The sequence below is a fragment of the Notechis scutatus genome, chromosome 2 (genome assembly GCF_049901735.1).
Source record: "Notechis scutatus isolate UNSWTSFEM ecotype Mainland chromosome 2, rNotScu1.2, whole genome shotgun sequence".
NCBI classification, from domain to species: Eukaryota; Metazoa; Chordata; class Lepidosauria; order Squamata; family Elapidae; genus Notechis; species Notechis scutatus.
In genome coordinates this window covers 144975883-144997304 of record NC_142010.1, presented here as the reverse complement: position 1 = coordinate 144997304, position 21422 = coordinate 144975883, and the positions used below count along the sequence as shown (strand labels likewise).

Here is a 21422-nt window from a genome sequence, read left to right as displayed (position 1 = left end):
TACTTTCTTCATCCATAGGGCAGGGATTCTCAAATTTCATAATACCAGCATCCCTTAAATGAAAAAGGAATTTATTCAGCCTGCCTCGTGAATAAACTTAAAAGAGGAGAGAGCTAGGGTTGAACCAGAAAAAACCCTTTGTAACAACAGAACTTATCATAGATCCTTGACTTAGGTTCTTTCCACACCCTCAGCTAAGGGTTTTTCTCTTGTCCGTGAGGCAGGAGGAAAGTATATCCCTTTTAAACTTCCTGTCACAAGAGCAGTGTTTTTGACTGAACTGTTTACTGCGATGAGGCTGGTAAAGTTGATACCTCAAAATAAGATGTGTTGCTTTCCGAGCAGATATTGGTATGTGGGGGCAGTAAAGCAGCAGTGCTCTGTGGTGCAACTTTCTGGGGTCCCCCCTTTGAACTTAGTGCTCCTGATCCAATTGCTGGATTTTAGTGAGGTTTTGTGCATATTTCTACTTCCTTTTAAATTCAATGTTTTTCAGCCCTTAAATGTAGGAAACAGATACCACAAGAGATGCTAGAACTTAAATTTACTGGTTCAGTTTATAATAACAGAATCTTGAAAGCCTGGCTGTGTTTCCCCTTCCCTCCTTCTTATATGAAAAGGACTCAAACTTAATTCTTAAGACATATACAGATGCAAATAATCATAATTCCGTTTGGAATGGAGACACATGTCTATCTTTCTCTAGCAAGTATATCACTTATAAATGCATGTCCTTTGTTGTCCCTCCGTTTCTATGATAGAGATTTTCCATTTGCATCATTCTTCTATTTCCTGAAGATGGGTTCTTGCCTTTGGATCCATCTGGCCCATCTTCTCTCTTCTAGGTTATCAACCTTTCCTAAAGATCTACCAATCCATGCAACTGGTCTATACCTCCGGGATCTAGTAAGTACGAGCTGGTTTTTTTCTAGATCAAACATCTAAGATGCCTCTGAAGTTACAAGGGCATACTGTAGGCTAGTCTTCTTTTAACCTCAACTTATGATTTCCTCTAGTAGCCTCCATGGTGCCAGTGGAACTCAGAAGATATGTATCACCCTGGAGCCGGCGTTGCTCTTGAAGGGAGACGTCATGGTGAGTGTTGCCAGTGGCTCAGGATTTAAGGGCAGAATTAGATTTCACAAAGAATGTGATGTTGCCGTCAGCCGTTCTTCCGTCCTTCCTTCTTCTCTTTCCTAGAACAGTGAAAAAACCAGACAATGTACGGTATGATGTTCATGCATAATATATGGCCGTGCCAACTTATATGCAACAATGGCTTATAGTATGATGCTATGTGCTATAATGCAGGAGTCCCCAACCCCTGGTCCATGGAAGGGCATCAGACCATAGCATTCCAGAACCTGGGCCATGGAAATAAGCAAAAGCCCATCTGCAGAATGCAGACAGCACACAAAACCATGCTCCTCTGATCTGTGAAAAAGCCTCTCTCCATGGAACCAGTACCCAAAAGGTTTGGGGCTGCTGCTGTAATACACACTGCCAAGTGATTGTGCTTGCTGCAGAGAGAAGGGATTCTGTGTTAGTCATCAGATATAGCCTCTTATCCATTTGATAAATTGAGCGGTTGATATATTGATCTATTTTAAAACCATGGTATTGCATAGTACCGTGATGGCGAACCTATGGCACGCTTGCCACAGGTGGCACGCAGAACCATTTGTGCCGGCACGCGAGCTACAGGCAAAGTTACCTCACTGCACATGTGCGCGCCTCACAGCTGATTTTCGGCTGGTTTGAGGCCTTTTTCAGCCTCCCAAAGGCTTGAGGAAGGCTTCTGCAGGCTTCTACACGCTTTGTAGGCCGAAATCTAGCCCCATTTTGTCACTTCTGGTATTTTCGGAAAAACAGGAAGTGATGAAACAGGGCTAGATTTCGGCCTACAAAGCTTGTAGAAGCCTGCAGAAGCCTTCCTCAAGCCTTTGGGAGGCCGAAAAAGGCCTCAAACTGGCCAAAAATCAGCTAAGGCACAGTACAAGTAAGGGGTTGGTGGGGGGTGGTGGCTGGGATTGCGCGTGCATATGTAGGGGACGTGAGGGGGCACGCATTGCCTTCTGGGTGCTGGCCCATGAGCGTGCAAGTGTAAACACAATTTTTGGCACAGGAGCCCAAAAAGGTTAGCCACCATTGGCATAGTAGCAGTTATTATGAACCTAGCAAGTCTAGTAATAGCAACACCAAATACCTTAATCAGGAGAGCAAAGGAAAATAATGCAGATAGAGGTTTTATATTATCCTTGTTTTTATTATTCAGAGAATGAATAGAACATAGAATCATAGGGCTGGAAGGGGTCTTTGCTAGTCCAACTCCCCCTACTCCTGCCTTGAGACCTTATACTATCCTGGTCAAATGATTGTCCAGTCTGTTTTTGAAAACCTCTAATAATTTTAACCTGGAAACAAGGAGAAACTTTCTGACAGTGAGAACAATCAACCAATGGAACAGAAGTTGCCCTCGGAAGTTGTGGGAGCGCCATCACTTGAGACTTTCAAGAAGAGATTGGACTGCCATTTGTCAGAAATGGTGTAGGGTCTCCCGCTTGGGCGGGGGGTTGGACTAGATGACCTACAAGGTCCCTTCCAACTCTGATTATCTGTATCTGTATCTGTATGGAGCACCCACAACTTTGGGAGGCAAGTTATTCCATAGATTAATTGTTCTCACTGTCAGGAAATTTCTCCTTACTTCTAGGTTGAATCTCACTTTAACAAGCTTCTACACATTACTTCTTATCCTGCCCTCTGGTGTCTTAGGCAATAAATCAATCCCCCCTTCTTTGTAATAACCCCTCAAGTAGTGGAAGGCAGTTATCATGTCTCCCATCCTTCTTTTTGATAGACTAGACATTCCTAGCTCCCTCAATCATATGATTTAGTCACCAGACCCTTTATCATCTTTGTTCCTCTTCTCTACATACTTTAGATAAAAAAATAAAATAAATAAGGTATAGTGATTCTTGATAAATATGCGTGCTCAATCCAGGAGTTCACAGAAGCCACTCAGTAGCTAATTTCCAGTGTGCCAGATACTGCCTGCTGGGCACTGGAATTCCTATTTTAAAAGACTAGCTATGTTAGGTGGATCTCAGTTTGAACTTGCTATGCATTTCTTGCATACTTAGGCAGGAATGTGCACTTCAAATTACTTCAAAAGTTGATGCAGAGAGTCACAGTGTGTACCCCTTCTTTCAAAAATTTAAAACACGTTCATTATTAAAGATTCCAGGTTGTTCGTATTTTTTAAGTCAACTCACTGGGCATATCTGGAATTTTTCAAATTTATTCTGTGTAGCTGTTTATTTTGCCAGATACACTAAGTTGATTTGGAAGACAGAAAGCACAGCTTGCCATATGAGTGCTGTCCTCTTATGTCAATCCTCCACGGTCAACTTGCCATGGCCAACTCACCACAGCCAACTTGCCATGGCCAACTCACCACAGGACAACTTTCTGTGGGACAAGAGTTGCATTAATATCAAAGAAATGATGGACTAGAATAATTAAAGCTAGGATGAAAAAGAAGGGACAGAATGAAGTGTGAATGGCAAAAATTAAAATAATATTTTTATTTATTGTAAATAATTAAATAGAATTGTTAAATTATCCCATGGCGAGTTGGCCACAGCGAATTGTCCTGCAGCGAGTTGGTTGAGGTGGGTTGGCCACGGCAAGTTGGCTGTGGCAAGTTGTCCCATTCCCTTTCCCCAAAGCTCAGTAATTGCTTGCCCCCCACTTATATGTTGACAATCCCCAACATTTGCATCCCTGGACTCTGTTCTAGTTTGTCACTAGTTGGTAGACTCCCAGTTCAGTTCTGCAGAATGTGTTAAGAGCAAATTGCCCTCCCCATTTCTGAATGTCACAAGCTGGCATGAAACTATCAACCAAGCAGAGCACTGCTACGATTCAGAGATGATTTTGACTGACGGTCAGGCCCTTAGGTTTAACCATCTATTGAAACTCACCATGTGCATGAGCCCACTGATGACCAAACGTGTGCAGGCAGGGCATTTTGAAAAGGCATTAAAACCTGGGAACCATGACATCTTTTTGAATCCAATATCTGTCCAAGCTCATCACGCAACTCATCATACCTGAGAGCAGGGAGGTGATGGGCTTCAAAGGCCCAAGTCTAAAGCTGGAACCGCCACATGCTGGAACCTGCCAGGTAACAGATAACAAGGCGCCAGGAGTTGATAGGTGCAACTGAGAGTTGAGTTTGAAAGAGATGGACTTGACAGCTTTTCCAAATAGAATTGCTCAGGCAGCAGAGTGGAAAGACAAGCATGCATCGGTCTGCAATTTCCTAATACCTGCTGGGCTGATCCAACACCCTGTGATAAAGTGGCTGAACTTGCCTACAGCAACCTCTTGCTATCTTTTCCTGAGGTGAAAAGTTATATTGCCTAATCTGAAAGCAACATCTGATTCCATTCCTAGGGTTTCTCTCTAAAAAAAACCAAACCTGATCTCTTCCTCCATTGATTTGCACCCCTTTATTTTAATTGTAAAACTTCATAATTTTTTCATATTTTTTTATTGTAGTGGCAATATGCACGTTCAGGTAGCAAATAAGAGCAATAGAGCAGGGAGGATGAGTAGTTTCCTCTGTGTTGCATAAGTCTGCAAGTATTGTATTCTGGAAGCCTTCAGAGTTGTTCAATCCAATTTTTTCAGAGCTTGGTAGTGCTACCACCAAGGCTTGAGAGACCATATAGAGGCAGGCATATAGGTAGGGTTTTTTTTTAATGTTGTTCCCGAACCTAACTTCATAGACAGCTGAGATAAATTCAGACTTAAAATCCTGTGGCTTGTGAACTTAATGTGTAAACTTCAACTAAGTTTGAAAAGGCCCTGTCAGAACTGAAATAACAGATCAAAAATCAAGATCTTCAGGAAAAAAAAAAGTTTTAACCCAAAATACATAGCTCAGTTTCACTTGAAAGACCTTTTTCAGTGGCTTCCTATCTTGTCAGCATTCTTTGCGCCATGCAAAGGAGAGGTTTCACATTAGCCATGGCCCACATGCTGCCTTAATCACTGCTAAAAATGAGATTTAATGATATCCCTCTGCAAAAATATTGAGTTAATTGCCCATCTCTACTGCTTTTTCTATTCAGGCTGACATAATAACTTATTTTTTATATAAGTCCTGAGAAAATTTTATTTATATATGCTATATGACTTACAACCACAATTGAGCCCAAAATTTATGTTGCTGAGTGAGACATTTGTTAAGTGAGTTTTGCCCCAATTTACGACTTTTCTTGACACATTTGTTAAGTGAATCACTGCAGTTGTTAAATTAGTAGCATGGTCATTAAGTGAATTTGGTTTCCCCATTGACTTTGCTTATCAGAAGGTCGCAAAAGGAGTTCATAAACATGAACCAGTTGTTAAGCACGCGAATGTAAATCCCATGACTATGGGGATGCTGCACCGGTTGTAAGTGTGAAAAAACAGTCGTAAGTCACTTTTTTCAGGGCCGTTATAACTTCGAACAGTCACTAAGTGATCTGTTGTAAGTCGAGAACTACCTGTATAGAAAAATACAGAAGAATTTTTTATGATTTAGAGCTTTTTACACAATGTATGCTTGTGAATCACTGCAAATAACTATTACGTTTAAACGAGCAGAATCGAGAAAGCTGGACCACATGGCTGGAAAAGGTGTGCTCTCTACTGATTTGGTCATCCTTTCCTCTCCAGGTGAAATGCTACCACAAGCATCTGCAGGGAGGAGAGCGAGATGTTGTGTTTCGGGTCCAGTTTCACACTTGTACCATCCACAGCACCCAACTCTGGTTCAGCAAAGACGAGTTGGATGAAGCCTGGAGAGGTGAGCAGAGAGCTGAAGTTTGGAACAGAGAAGCAAATAGCCATGCATGCTAACACGGGGCGAAAGGGTTACAGGCACATAAAGGGAAATACCAGGAGTCAGACAGCACTTTTTTTCCAATTGGCACTTTTTTACTGCAAGGCATAAGCTTTTTGGAGTTGCAGCCCACTCCATCAAATGTACGAATGTGACTAGAGTAAGGAAGGATTTAAATTAGGATGAGGTGGGGCTAAGGGAATGGGAAGGGGAAACAGGTTGATAATGATGCAGGTTACAAATTACAAGCAATTGATCATTTAACAAATATAATATGTTGAAAAAAATTGCAGCGTTTGTTGAGTCCTTTTGAGATTGTCTGAAATTGTAGTCATCTAAATGGTGCAAGGGTCCATGAGTTCAATTCCTGTTAGAGGGTTTGGGCACCATAAAAGAAAGCTGGCTAACATACATTTGATGAGTCCCAATAAGGGTGAAACTGTTCATCTACTGCCTTCTAGTGGTAAGTACTTTTGATGTGGTGATTCAATCGTGTTGCTAAAAAGTCTCTCTTTTTCACCAAACAGTCACTGAGATCTTCGGTTAAACGTCCTAGGTGGTTGAAATGTTCTGATATTATTTTGTCTTTGTTTGGAGTCCTTATGTTAAGCTTATGTCCTTCAATTCTTTTGCACAAATGTTTGTCCTTCATAAAATCCAGAGGAGCATGTCAGCAGATGGTGGCATTTATTACATTTGAGAAAACCTTGTAGAGGCTATGTTATATTATGTTAGATTGTTAGGTTAGGTTAGGTTAGGTTAGGTTAGGTGTTACGTTACATTGGGTTGGGTTGGGTTAGGCTGGGCTGGGCTGGGCTAGACTGGGCTGGGCTGGGTTAGGCTAGGCTAGGCTAGGCTAGGCTATGTTGTTATATTATATTTGTATAATCACCCATCTTACAAGAAAGTGGCTGTCACTTGTGTATATACTTGTTGAGGTCCATGGTGGCGCTATTGGTGTAAATGCAATGGAGTTTTGGGGGAAAAGTAGAAATCTGGGTTTGGAGCAGTGACTTCTTTCCTCTTAGCACCATGGTCCTATTGTTTCCTATTGCTTGGAGAGTCTACTTCGAGTTGTCTCTGTTCAAGTACGGGTCTGCCATCCAGTGTCTGAAAAAGTGAAGTGTCATTATCCAGTATGAGCTGTAAATTATTAATAATGCCATTTGAGCAGTATGAGTTATGAGCTGTGGGTGACAACTAGCGGTGTTATCTTTTTTCTGCTTTAATGGCCTGTCTTTTAATAGGCCTTCCCTGAGAATCAATTTGGCTCTTTTGATTAGTTTATTGATCTTGCAGAATGGACAGTTCAATCTTTGGAAACTTGGTTCAATTCCATCAACTGAGCATTACTGTCAAATGATTCAGAACAAATGCAGTTATAGCATACTCTCTAGGCTATAGATGGGAATGTTTTCTGGGTAGAAACTGGAAGCATGTAAGATATGCATGGTGATTTGTAGGTTACCTGTATAAAGTGGTAGTTATATGTCCATTGTGTATGACATCAAAATAGAATGGAATGGAATGGAATGGAATGGAATGGAATGGAATGGAATAGAATAGAATAGAATAGAATAGAATAGAATAGAATAGAATAGAATAGAATAGAATAGAATAGAATAGAATAACAGAGTTGGAAGGAACCTTGAAGGTTTTCTAGTCCAACCCCCTGCTTAGGCAGGAAATCCTATACCATTTCACACAAATGGTTGTCCAATCTCTTCTTAAAAAGAACTTCTGGAGAAAAGTTGTTCCATGATTAATTGTTTTGTCAGGAAAGTCATCCTTAGTTCTAGGTTGCTTCTCTCCTTGATTCATTTCCATCCATTGCTTCTTGTCCTTCAGGTGCTTTGGAGAATAGCTTGACTCTCTCTTCTTTGTGGCAACTTTGTGATAATGGGCTTATTCTATAGATAGGTTCATGGGGGTGTGGAGGTCAAAATCATGATAGAATTTGATGAAAAATTATTTGGGTCCAAATCATGAAAAGGTCATAAGTAAATCTCAAATAAAGAAAGTATTTCAGGAGATAAGATATGAGAAAGTGTTGTTCTAGATCAGCTGCAAAAATATTGATATATGAAGTAGTAATCTATGTGCCCATGGCTGCTCCACTCATTTGGAAGCTGTGTCACCCATTTGCATTGTCAAAAATGAAGTAGTTATGGGTGAAAACAAAGTAATCCAGTCTGTTGGCAAGTCATGTTCTTTGGCATGGTGATGATGTCCGGGGTGGCTTGAAATTCTTGTTTGTTGCAGATGTACCAACATACATGGTGGCTAAAATGGTACTGTTTTGCTGACCATCCATGACAAGCGCCTTCAAACTTGTCAAGTTTAAGACTTGTGGGCTTCAACTCCCAGAATTGCTGAGCTAACATGACTGGAGGAAGAATTCTGGGAGTTGAAGTCCACAAGTCTTAAACTTGACAAATTTGAAGACCCCTGATCCATGATATCTAGTCTTTTTGGGGAAATTGCGGTATCTCTTATGCAGCTGGGAGTGCTGGTGAATAAAGTCTGAACACAAAGTCCATGAAACCTGACTTTCCAGTTGTGATCTTTCTAATGCTTAAAACAATGGGATGGTCTGGTTTACTAGGGTTGTGTATTTTGGCAAGTTGGTAGAAAATGCCTAATCGTGACTCTTGCGGTGTCTCCATGGAAATATAATGTTTGTTCTTAGGAAATCGTTCATCGGATTGCATAATATCTCTGATATGATGTTATAAGAAGTGAGAAGTGAAGTTGCTATAATGTGGTGGTGTTGAAGAGTTGCTTCTTGATTTTCTTGACATAATCCACCTTATTCACAATGACAACAGCTGCTATATTAGCTTTCCTGATTATTATGTTATTGCTATTCTTGAAGTCTTGATGGCATCTGGTTCTGGATTGGTAGAATTGTTCCCTAAGGGGAATTTTTAATTGGTGGTAATGGCTTTAGCTTGTTGGCAGAACCATTCAGTTAGACATCCAATTCAGGATTGCACCCATCTGGGAGCACTGACGCAGCTTTTAAAATGCATCTGTAATTTGTTGTGATTTATAGTTGCATCTTATCCCAGGAAGTGTTGTTTTCATGATGGTTGTGTTTTGTTTCTTCTCTTGAAAATATTCCTGAAATCATAAGTGCCCAAAAAGTGTTTTATGGTCCCCAGAGTGTTGTATAATTTGTGTGAGTTTAGTGTGATTCATTCTTTGGAATTTTCCTCTTATTAGACAAGTGCATTATGGATAGGAAAGCTCGTTGCATTTCTTATTATGATAAAGAATTATAAACTAAATCTGTATGAAATCGGGACATGTAAGGAAGGCGAACACTTTGGCTAGACACAGTTGAGGCCAAATATACTGAACTATTTCTCTGTTCTTCCTCCCTCCATAGATGAGAGATTTCCCTTTGAAGCAAGTGTGGAATTTGTCTTCTCTTCTAGTCCAGAGAAGATTAAAGGTGAGTGAACAGCAGTTAAAGAGCAATAGATGTAGTACAATGAACAGCAGCCCTTTGAATCCTAAAGAAGACAGAATTAGACCCAAGGCATCCATCTCTCTTGAAGTAAAGCTAGGTCAGACTTACATGGAAGGCTGCCTATTTGAAACAGTGTAGAAATATGGAGTAGAAACACAAATAGATAAATATGATGGAGGCATGGAATTAATTAAAAACAGCACTCCAGATAGGAAGAATCAACAGTCTTCATTTGGCCTGGAACTCCTGTAGTTGTAAGCAAAACATCTGGAGGGCACCAGTTTTTGAGAAAGGTCAGCTGAGATCAAGATCAGCCTACTGAATGCATCAGTAGCCATTTATCACAACTCAATAGAGTCACGTTAAGCTTCTCTCCTTTGGTCTCCTGCCTGCAGGAGATGCAGAAATGCAGCTATTGGCCTGGAAATTCTATTGATCTCTCTGCAGAGAAAGTGCCTTGGGATCTATTTATTTTTGTAGGTGTTTGCTAATTGTTTAACCTTTCCTTCAGGAGTTCAAGACTTAGCAGGGGAGATAAGAAGGCTTTCTGTGTGCTTAGAATCTTAATTCTTATCGCACCAGTCATAACTCCTTTGGCAGCAGAGACAGCATCGGCTGCCAGCTTTTCCTGCTGTATGTTTTCTCAATTGAAATTATGGTCAAGGCAGAATATATATTCTGTGATTGCAACAAAGAGTTGAGAAGGCAGCAGGAAATGGAAAGAAGAAGAGAGGCAGCCAACCACAATCTAGAAGGTTTTGTTCTTGTAGAATGAAAAACAATAAAATTCTATTTTTGGTTGACCTCTTTGGCTTAGAGGCTAAATTTTAATACCACAATGTTTACTCTTTCATTCCTCCCCACCCCCCCAAAAAAATAAACACCCGAATAGGACAGAGAGGCCTCAGGGAGACAAATAACTTACTTTCTTCTGAAAGAACACTCTCCTATTTCATTCTTCAAATAACTCTGACCCATGAAAAAGAAGATAGTGCCCAGTGTCTTTCAGCAGCTCAAGGAATTGGGTGACAAGATTTCCTATCTCTGTTTTATAGCATCTTTTTAAAATAATGTTCTGAAGGCAATTTAATTGTTGCATTGCTAAAGATCACTATGTCTTACAGACCTGAGGTTTTCATTTGAAGGTATTCAGTATATTCCTTAGATCAGTATATTTATATGTCATCATTTACTAAGAGAATTGTGAATTTGCTTTCTTATTTTTGTCCCTGTGCATATCCATGGAAGGTCATCTACATACAGTATTCTCTGAAAAAGAGATAAACATGCCCACAGTGTAAGTAGTTGACCAATTTTGCCCAGATTTCAACATTGTCATTAGAATAGAATTCTTTATTGGTCAAGTGTGATTGGACACACAAGAAATTTGTCTCTGGTACATACAAGCAACCAGTGATAAATCATAATCATCATAAAATACATTCATCAAGAATCATAAGATACAACACTTAGTGATAGTCATAGGATACTAAATAAGCAATCAACATAAATCATACTAGGATACTAAATAAAACAATATAAATCATAAAATGCAGGCAACGAAGTTATAATAAGAAGATAAGAAAAAATAGGCAATAGGAAAGATAAGAAGGATAATAGTAATACAGCCCTACTAAGTAGTTTGACAGTATTGTGGGAACAAGTTGTTTATCAGGAGAATACCTTGGCCTTTTTGCAACCATTCAGTAACATAAGAGAAAGCAGAGGTGTGCCCTGGGAAATGCCACTTGCATGAGAGCTTGGTGACATGTAACCCTCCCCAAATTTTAGCTTGCTATTGGCAAGCAGGAGCAAAAGCATAAAAATAAAACATTGGCTGCATTTTATGTGGATCAATAATATGCTGCAGCAAGCAGCAAGGTTCCTTGTGGGGCAATTAAAACGGCAGTCATGTTTAGTGTTGAAAAAAGCAGCTACAGCTGGCACTTAGTTTTGCTGGGCAAGTGGTAGACCTTTTAGAGGAGGGGCGTCAAGCTCAAGGCCCACAGACCAGATTTGGTCCTTAGATCTGACCCACAGGGCCACCCTGGAAAAAGCAAAGGATCAGCCTGCAGTGCCTCTGCCAGCGAAAATGGAGCTCAGGTTGGTACGTGCAGCTCCCCTGGGTTCCATTTTCACTGGCAGAGGGCTAGCAAAACAAATTAAAAACAAAACAAAAGGAGAAATGTTTCCCCTTCTGCATTTGAGCATCTAAGAAGGGTCAGGAGAGGAGAAAGGGAAAGAGGAAAAATAAAGGAAAAGAACGAAAGGTGGGAAGAGAGCAAGGAAGGAAAAAGAAAGAGGGGAAGAAAGGAGAATGAAAAGGGAACGAAAAAGAAGAGAAGGAAGAAAGGAGTTTATAATGAGAGGGAGGGTGGGAGGGTCTGAGGGAAGTCCTGCCTTAGCACTTGGCCGTCACAGGTGCCCCTGACACCAATGATGTCGAGCTGGCCATGCCCCCAGGCCACACACCCCAATGTCAAACACAATCCTGATGCAGCCTTCAATGAAATCAAGTTTAACACCCCTGTTTTCGAGAACTCAGGTGGACACTGAGTTTGGTGAGCCTGAAAAGTAACCTGCATCAGACAAAAAAATTACCCAGCTACTCTTTCCACACATATGTATAAAATGGTGATACACAACGAACATTTTCCTTCTTTGCTGTGAAAAATGGAACTCCCATTATTTAATTTAAGATACGAGAAGCAGACTGCTTGTTGGTCTTCTTGGGGCCACGTTCTTTTCTTTTTTTCCCCCCTCACAGGCCGAGAAACCTATAGAAACAATGCTGATGTTGCTGTGGATTACAGTATCTCTGATCCTATAGTCCGCTGGGATTCCTACGAGAACTTCAACCTGCAGCATGAGGACAGCCTGGAAGGTATAAAAGTTTCCTGATTCCAGGAAACGCCATAGTACTGTACCTAGAACTCCAAGACCACATCATGGCTGTCTTGGCTGCTGTTCTGCATCTGAAAAATGGGCAGAATTCAGCATTCAGGAGAAGTTCTGTTTCAGTCCAAACAATTGTTATGAAACTAGTTTGGGGATGATTGCTTGGAGAGGGTGAATAGAGTGGGACTTAACAGAGTCCTAGGCAGTGGTGGGATTCAGCAGATTCTGATCAGTTCTGGTAGCGGAAATTTTGAGTAGTTTGGAGAACCGGCAAACGCCACCACTGACTGGCCCCACCCCCATCTATTCTCTGCCTCCCAAGTCCCAGCTGATTGGCTGGGTCTTCTTTGGTTGCCCTGCACAGGAGAACGGAGCTGGAAAGCAGGTTAGTGGGGTGGGGAGGGAATGGGGATTTTGCAGCAACCTTCCCCTGCCACCCCCCCAAGCCACACCACGCCCACCAAGCCATGCCCACAGAACCAGTAGTAAAAAAAAATTGAATCCCACCACTGGTAGAGCTTGTTTTTATTCCATTATACAGAAGAAGCAGCAATTTATATTAAGTCATTGGATGGGTGTGTATTTGCCTAATGCAGTGATGCAAACTATGACTTATAGATTATCAATGGTCTATAGAGGCTCACGGCAGCCTCCCTATGTTTTCTGCCAGAACCTGCTTGTGATCTTAGCCCCCCCTCTGGTATTTCCTGCCAGTCAGCTGGTTCCCCAAAATGGATCAATGGCTAAAAACCAAAAAAAGAGAGACTTCTGTTGAAAAGCATCTCTTGACCAGCAGATTTGGGCTACGAGTTGTTGACAGAGGTTACGTAAGATAACTCAAGTAGTACATCAATAATTTGGGACTAATTTGGGGGGTGGGTTGTACCAATTTTAATTTTAAAAACTCTTTAAAGTTGAAGAATATAAAAATGCAACTCTAAAAGGAGCCTTTTTCCCCAAAAAGCAACTTAGACTTTCTTGGGGGTTTTTTTTCTTTGAAAATGTTTCGCTTCTCCTCAAAGAAGCTTCTTCAGTTTTAGTTATTATATGATGTGACAATGGGAACTCCTAGGCAAAAAAATAAGGGGTGTATTTAAATGACAGATCCCTGCCATTTTTGAATGCTTATTTAATTGTCTGTAAAAAGTTTGGGAAACATTGGCATAGTGTGTACAAATTGCAGAACTGAGCAAATCATTGGTACAGAAAGTTGGCTACCCATAAATGTATACTTGTTTATAGTAGTGTTAAAGTATGTTCCTAGGACTTTGGACATTTCCCAAGACTCTCTCGCATGTCTACAAAGTCAAAATTATGGGTCATCTTATGTTAAAAAATAATACCGTATAAAAATCCCATCGCACAATCTTGAGAAGCAATAGCAGTCATTTTAATTTTTAACGCGCTAAATGTTGAGAAATATAACCCATCTAAACATGAGCTTTTTAGGGGGTCTGCCATAATTTTTAAAATTGAGAAGGGGTCTTGAGAGAGAGAAGTTTAAAAAAAACGCTGTATATGCATTCTACTCTACCTTGAAACATGGGTAAAGCTGGCACTTTATTTTGCATTGGTGAAATGGCTTTAGGCCGATTTAGGCTATTGGATGTTAACTCGCATAGCTATGGCCAGTAAGCTGTGCCACAGCTGTGCCAGCTTTTGCTGTGTCATAGCAGGTTTGTGCTGTGCCACAGCCCAATCATCACAATTGAACTACCGTAAATAGATCTCATTTCCTTCTCTCTTCATTCTTAAGGAGTTTGAGACCAGCTCATTCTGGACAGAGAGAGATGAAATCATCTCTTCCTACACGCATGCATGTAAAAATCAGTGGCTCCCCTTCCCTCCTGGGAGCTGTATTCCCACCAGCTGCCTTTTTCTCAGCCTATCCCCCTGCCCCACCGTTACAAGTTTCCTCCCAATGTCCATTTAAAGTAAACTTGTTAAGAACTCAAGCAAACAGAACACCAGTGGAAGTCATTAAATGCCGATTTAAGCGTTGTGGTGTGCTTGCGTCAGATCCCAGAAAAATTCCAACCGGATGGCCTCAAACTTCCTCCGCCTTCCCAGCAAGATCTGATGTGTGGAGAATGGAGACGTGTGATCAGAATGTGATTTTAGTAGTAAGAGAATGCCAGGCATTTGGGGGAGGGGATGATGGAACCCTAAATTAGATTGACTTAGATTAATGGGAGGGTGGATAAGGGCTTCTTAAGCTTGCTTGGTGTTTGTATCTGGCAAAGTAAATGCATCTCTGGGTAAGCAGTAGTGGACTATTGCCCTCTGCTGGGCTAAAATGATTAAATTTGAGCAGTGCTATTGGTAATCCTTGACTTACGACCACAATCGACCCCAGCATTTCTGTTGCTAAGTGAGACATTTGCTGAGTGAATTTTGCCCGTGTTACAACCTTTCTTGCCGCAGTTATTAAGTGAATCACTTCAGTGGTTCAATTAGTGACAGGGTTGTTAAGTGAATCTGACTTGCCCATTGTCTTTCTGGTCAGAAGGTCGCAAACGTGATCCCAGGACAACTGTCATATATATATGAGTCAGTTGCCAAGCTCCTGAATTTTATTCAGGTGAGCAGGAGGATGCTGCAATGGTCGTAAGTGTGAAAAGCAGTCACAAGTCACTTTTTTCAGTCGTCTTGTAACTTTGAATGGTCACTAAATGAACAGTTGTAAATTGAGAACTACCTGCATGGAATTAGAGGTGGAATCCATTGGAAAATCCCTGGACTACTTCCTGAAGTAGATTGATTTGATTGCTGATTTAAAAACAAAAATGTTTAGTACCGAACAATAGTATCTTGTATTTCTCACTTTATAGTAGTAACTTTACATTGGCACTTACAACCTTCGCAGGTCTTTAAAGCAAAGAAAAGCTGAAGTACGATCCTCGGCACAATTGCAATTTCATTTAGTGACCACTTCACCTAATGACTGAATGGCTGCTCATTTCAGTACAAGTAGTCCTTGACTTTGTTTAATGACCACTCATTGTTACAACAGCACTAAAAAAAAAAAAAAGACTTGTGACCAGTCCTTGCACTTATAAATGTTGCAGCATTTCCCACAGTCACATGATCCAAATGTAGGCACTTGTTTATTAGCATGTATTTACAATAGTTGCACCATCCTGGGGTCATCTGATCATCATTTGCTACCTTCCGAGGTGGCTTCTGGGAAAAGCAAGAATGTTTCAACAAGCAAAATCCATGTAGGAAGTCAGATTTTCTGAACATCTGTGATTCACTTAACAATTGCAGTGATTCGCTTAACAATCGTAGCCAAAAAAGTCGTAAAATCAGTGAGACTCTCTTAATAACCGCTTTGCCCAGCAGCAGAAATTCTGTTCCCAATTTTGGTGGTTAGAAGGCAGTATTTACGGGGCTAATTCTGCTGACTGCCAGCCGTTCGATTCTGACCGGCTCAAGCCTTCCATCCTTCCGAGATGGGTAAAATGAGGACCCAGATTGTTGGGGGGCAATAGGCTGATTCTGTAAACACCTTAGAGAGGGCTGAAAAACACCGTGAAGCAGTATATAAGTCTAAGTGCTATTGCTATAAGGTGAGAATTAAGCGCGTTATACATTATTATACATTTGCGTATGAATTTATTTACGTCATACATTATTTCTTGCCTTAGAATCCTCCTGCAAGAACAAAAATGAACCGGATTAGATATTGTTCCAATTAGTCAAAACATTGATCATTTTCACACTTCACATAATTCTGACAATTATTTGCAGGTAGTGCACTGCATGGATCTCCCTGTCATTCTTCTTGGTTCCTCCTGCAAGCAGAAACGGAAAACAAACCACAAAAAAATTGCTGTTGTGGTTTATTTACTGTGGATCCTGTCTTGCTGGTTTCAGATGAGCCTAGGGATCAGAAGCCAAGAACAAAGACGGCTTTTGAGTCTGACATATTTGGAAAAAGTCAGAACCCCCGAAACAGAAATTTTAGAGGATCGTTTTCGCTGCAAATATTCCAAACGTAAACCTCTAAACCTTTGAACCTATGAGCTGCTCAACGTGGACATTCAAGACCACATCTAGGCAGTAAATGTTGAGCTCTCCTACAACCCTCTGACCTGGTTCCTCTCTTTTCCTTTGCAGACGTCTTACACACTCGGGGTCCTCTGGACGGAAGCCTGTATGCACGGGTGAAGAAGAAAAACGAGCTGAGTCACTTCTCCTCCAGCAACGGCAGTCCAGGAAGCCTGGAATCTCCACCACCGCAGGGTGGGCGCCTCCTATCCATCAGCAGTGACTCAGGACACTCCTCTATGCTAACGGAGAAGGCGGAAGACAACACGCCTCCATCCAGGCCTCAGCCCACCCCAGCTGAGAAGGAGGCGTTGGATCGGCTCTTGGGAGGGTTTGGCGTCCAGCCTCAGCAGCCAAGTGAGGGCTCTTGTTCTCATTCAGTTTCCCCTCCTGCTACGAAAGAGAGAGAAACAGCCATCTTGGAGGATGAACTTTGTGACCTAGGCCAGCCGGGAAGCTCTTTCTCCTACCAACCTCAGCGTTCTGGCCTGGCCCGCCATTGTTCTTGTCGTCTGGATTACTGCTCCCACAGCCCCGAGAGACCTCGCAATATGTCCTATTATAGGCCGGAAAGTGTTTTGGAGAGGCGGCAGCCCATCCATAACGGGGGGCACTCTCACCTGCACTCGGAGGGGTATGAGGAGAAACGGCGTGTGTTTCGTTCCCTTTCGGAGGGCCTACAGCCCCACACCTACCCCTACGGCCATGAGCTGCTGCCTCCTCACAGTCCTAACCGGCGGGAGCCCAATGAGCTGCTTATCTTGGAGGACCCACCTACCTTTTTATGCCCATGCCAAGATTGCCAAGAAGCGGCACGGGAAGAACCAAGGCTGCCCCTGGCTTCCTTCTATAACTTACACCTGGATCAGGAATCGGACTTCTGGGGGGTAGAGAGGCCACCCGTACTTCATCATTCTCTCCACCGGGGTAGTCAGCCGATGCCTATTCTAATGCCAGCCAGCTATGGGCCCCATGCCATGCCCCATCATCAGGCTTTTAACTTTGAGCCCAACATGATGAGCACTCATTTAGGCCATGGGTATCCAGCCCACCAGAGGTCCAAAGTAACAGAAGATAACGCAGAGGCATTTGCTTATCCTCGCTATGGCTCGGCCTACCATCCAGTTCCACCTGGATATGCCTGTGGCAGAGCCCCAGTCAAGCCCTGCCTCTCCCCCTACACCTCGGGATACTTGGGGTCTCCTCACTCCATTTCACCAACCAGCCCGCTGTATCCGCCATCCCGAAAACATGGATATGAACTCCCAGAGGGCAGCGATGGATACTTACTGCCACCATCCACAGAACAACCATGTGGTGAGTGACAGGAGTAAAAGTTACTCCTTCTCCAAGCCAGGAGAAAGAGGCAAGAAGAGAGGGGATCCTTTTTCTGACATGATCAGTAATAATAATTTTTTTAAAAAAAAATAGAAAAAAAGGCCAGTAATAGTAATAGTTGGGACTAGAAAAAGAGCATTGGAAAAAAGCTGCAGGACCAGTCATTAGTACAGATAGTCCTTGACTTGATTGCAATGGGGCCCGCCTGCCCATCGTGGCAGTAAGTCATGACATTTGTAAAACAGGTCAGTCACATGACCAACCAATGTCATAATATTTTGTGGGGTGATTGTTAAGCTAACACAACAATCCTAAAGTGGCCACCATGGACATTAAGTGACTGCCACAATTGTTAAGCAAGTCATTTTTATTTTTAGTTTTAATCAATCAGTGGAACCACTTGCCTCCAGAAGTCGTGAATGCTCCAACACTGGAAGTTTTTAAGAAGAGATCAGATGACCATTTGTTTGAAATGGTATAGGTTTTCCTGCCTGAACAACGGGTTGGTCTAGAAGACCTCCAAGGTCCCTTCCCACTCTGTTACTCTGTTCCGTTCTGCAAGTGGTTTGCTATGGGTACGGTTTTGCTGAAAATTGGAAGCCAAGGCTGGATTTCAACAAAACCCTGCTAAAACTTGACCACAAGATGCTGCAATCAGCCATAAATATGGCTGTGTTGCTGGGGCCGGAGCAATCACTGGAACTTTGAAACTGGGTCGTAAGTAGTCCTAAGTCTCGAAGCGACTCAGGGTTGCTTAGCAACCGGTTGTTAAGCATCCAGTTATAAGTCAAGGTCACTTAGGTTTCAGGGAACATTGATCTGGACAGACCCCCAGTGAATTTCCCTGCTCCTGACCCTAAGCAATACAATAAAACCAGATAATTCTGCGCAGGCTTGTTTAATTTATATGAACCCCCATTGGCAGCAAAACCAAGCTTTTCTCAGCATAGATTTTGAAGGAATAAATGTCATCTTAATTTTTGTTAATATTTACCCAAAACGTTTAGATCTTGAGTTTTGCTCTGCTCGTGCTTCTTGTGTTGCAACTACTACATTGCCCTAAGCTTGGATGGATTCACAACATCTGTTAAAGTGGTCCAGGGTCATGTATTTTGGTTCAGAGAATTCTGTTAGGAGATCTTGGGCCTTCACTTCAGAAAACTCCAATTCCTAGGATCCTCTGGGGGGCTAGGAATAACCTGCTACGCTGATATTTTTTTAAAACTTTATGTCATTTATAGCTTACTTTCCTTCAAAAATAGGAGCTCAGGGCAACATATATAATGCACCTCTTCTTTTTTTTCTCTCTTCTTAACCAACCATTGAGGTAGATTCTGTTGAATAGTACCGGACAGTCCAAAGCCACTTAATTCGTTTCATAGTCGAGTGAGGATTTGCCCTTGCACCATCCCAATCCATTGCTATATCCACCCCCCTTTTGTTTTTTTAAATGCAGTGTGCCAAATTAGCTCTCTGGCTTTGCTCTTAGTTAGGTTTTCCTTTGGGAAAAACAAGGAGAGAGGAACAGTAATTTTCCAGATGGAGTTCCCAGCAGCAACTGTTGATCTATCTTTGGAATAATTCAGCAACATTGAGAAGGTCCAGACGTTCTCCAGTCTGGTGTTCAAGGCATGCTTGGTGCAAAGCCCCAGAATTGGGACTGTGTTCATATGAAGTTATTTGCATCTTTACTGACGGTCTTGTGCACGTCTTCCATTCCTTTTCCTTAGAGCTTCAAGACTGCAGAGAGGGCATCCCCTGGCAAGACCTGCCCACCTCCCTACAGCATCATCGGCAGGAGGTCCGAGCTGCTTGTACAGAAGAGTCTAGCTCTCCCATGCCTGTGCACACCAGCAGTCCTGTATTCAACAACAACAACAGGTATCTTCATGTTTGAGTGCACTGAGCCTTCCTAGACGTTTGTTAGGGTGTAGTGATAAAAGTTAGAGTCAGAATGAGCATGACTCTGAGTTTATGCTTGTAACACAGTGTTATTTTGGAAAAACCTTCCAGTTCTTTGAAATATGCAATGCTTCCTTGGGGAACATAACAATAATACTCCTCAAACTTTAGTCTGACGTGAAGATTTCCTACAACGCACAGCCGCATCAATATTGGCTGTAGATAGCCAAGGAAAGAAACAAATGAGTCATCAGCAACTCAACCCCGTTCTCCCTTGAAGTGCAAAGGACCAGTGTCCGGTTATCATAGTTTTGAATGTATTATCTAAAGACCTAGTTCTCTCGAGAAGTCTGTGATACTGGAAAAGGTAGAACTGAAGAGATGAAGACAACCAGCCACAGGGGAGATGGATTCAATTACAGCAGCAATAGGTCGCATCGCACTCGTGTCAGAAGCACTGAGGTGCTTCCCGGTTGAAAGGATTCATCGGTGACATCACTGTTGCCTGGGGGGTGGGGAATGCCCAGTTTGGGGACTTCTTACAGGAGTTGGAATGAAGGACGGGAGCTCACTCCGCCACATAGCAAACAAATTCTGACGCAAGCTACAACACCCCAACTATCTCTATCCCTCTTCTCTGGTGTGTCAACACTGAATGGCATCAGTCAGGCCAGCTTCAGGGTTGACATGCAGTGGCGGATTAAGGCTCACTGGTGCCCTAAGCACTGACAAATCTTGGTGCCCCCTCCTTTGTACATACAAGATTTTTTTATAAATCTTCATTGGGTGTTTTTTTTTCCTTCTCAACTTTGTGGTGCCCCCTTTGGGCCTGGTGCCCTTAGCATGTGCTTAGTCTACTTAATGATTATGAGTCTTGCTAACTTCCAATCCAGCATCCTAGCCATTTGAGCCATGGTGCTCCAGCAGTAATAGGTGCATTGTTGGAAAACTTGAAAGGCCAAACCAGGGACAGATCATCCTGGAGAATGTTTGTCTTAGATGGCTACTAGAAGTTGACACTGACTTCCCGGTAAGGTTCATAATTAATCTGTTTTCCCAGTCTTAATGCCTTTTAGATGGGTGGATGAACTCACCACGTTGCCTAGTTATTGCTGCCATGGCAGTATTCCTGGAATGCCAGGAATGAAAGCCACCCAGGTGGAATATGTCAAAGATGAGAAAGGCTGCACAAGGTGGCAGATCAGTGGGTGCTGTAATAGTATGTGGGAATGGCCTTGGGAAACAAGGGGAAGAGATGCAGCCTAAGGAATTTAGAAAGGAACCTCTCTAACTGAACAGGTGGTAGAAAACAGACAGTGAGAGACTTGTAATTTCAGACTTGCAGGATTGATGCTAGCCTCTCAAATAGACCAGACAGGAAATACAACATGAGCTAATTCTACTTTGTTTTAAGGCTACATTAACGGAATCTTGCAATGATAATGGTTTCAGTCAAATGTATTTGATGTAACCCAGAGGAGCAGTTTGTCTCCAGAAGTTGTGGGTACTTCATCATGGAGGTTTTTAAGGAGGGATTGGATGGCCACTTGTCTGAAATGGTATGGAATGTCCTGCTTGGGTGGTGGTTGGATCGGAGAACCTCCAACGTTCTTTCCAACTCTATTATTCTGTTGTGTTATTCTTTCTGTGATCAGGTGTATCCATCCCATCAAGGTGTATCCATCCCAAAAAGTCCAGAATGACCTCCAAGGTTCCTTCCAACCCTATTATTCTATGTTCTATGTTCTAAATTAAAGTTGAGCCCCCTGCCCCAGTCCACGTATATAAGTCTGTATTTGCAGAACTTGCCAAGAAATCAAAACTCTCTCTTTTGCTTGTAAAGAACACATAACCCGCATT

The 21422-nt window shown here is 42.2% G+C and overlaps 1 protein-coding gene and 1 long non-coding RNA gene across 8 annotated transcripts in view; both read left to right on the top strand.

Moving 5' to 3' along the window:
• LOC148132293 (uncharacterized) overlaps positions 1 to 21422 on the top strand; it is a 220105-nt gene that overhangs the window by 123026 nt on the left and 75657 nt on the right. The window lies entirely within an intron of this gene.
• The window catches only part of TNS2 (tensin 2), a 139388-nt gene that overhangs the window by 103805 nt on the left and 14161 nt on the right, over positions 1 to 21422 (top strand). For 4 of the 6 annotated variants that reach the window (XM_026673883.2, XM_026673885.2, XM_026673886.2 and 1 more), the window contains 7 exons: positions 846 to 906; positions 1017 to 1095; positions 5731 to 5860; positions 9288 to 9353; positions 12139 to 12255; positions 16392 to 17639; positions 19391 to 19541. In XM_026673883.2, coding sequence (XP_026529668.2) covers positions 846 to 906; positions 1017 to 1095; positions 5731 to 5860; positions 9288 to 9353; positions 12139 to 12255; positions 16392 to 17639; positions 19391 to 19541 — 1852 coding nt within the window. The remainder of the gene's footprint in view (positions 1 to 845; positions 907 to 1016; positions 1096 to 5730; positions 5861 to 9287; positions 9354 to 12138; positions 12256 to 16391; positions 17640 to 19390; positions 19542 to 21422) is intronic. The other 2 variants (XM_087956509.1, XM_087956508.1) reach the window with 2 other exon arrangements.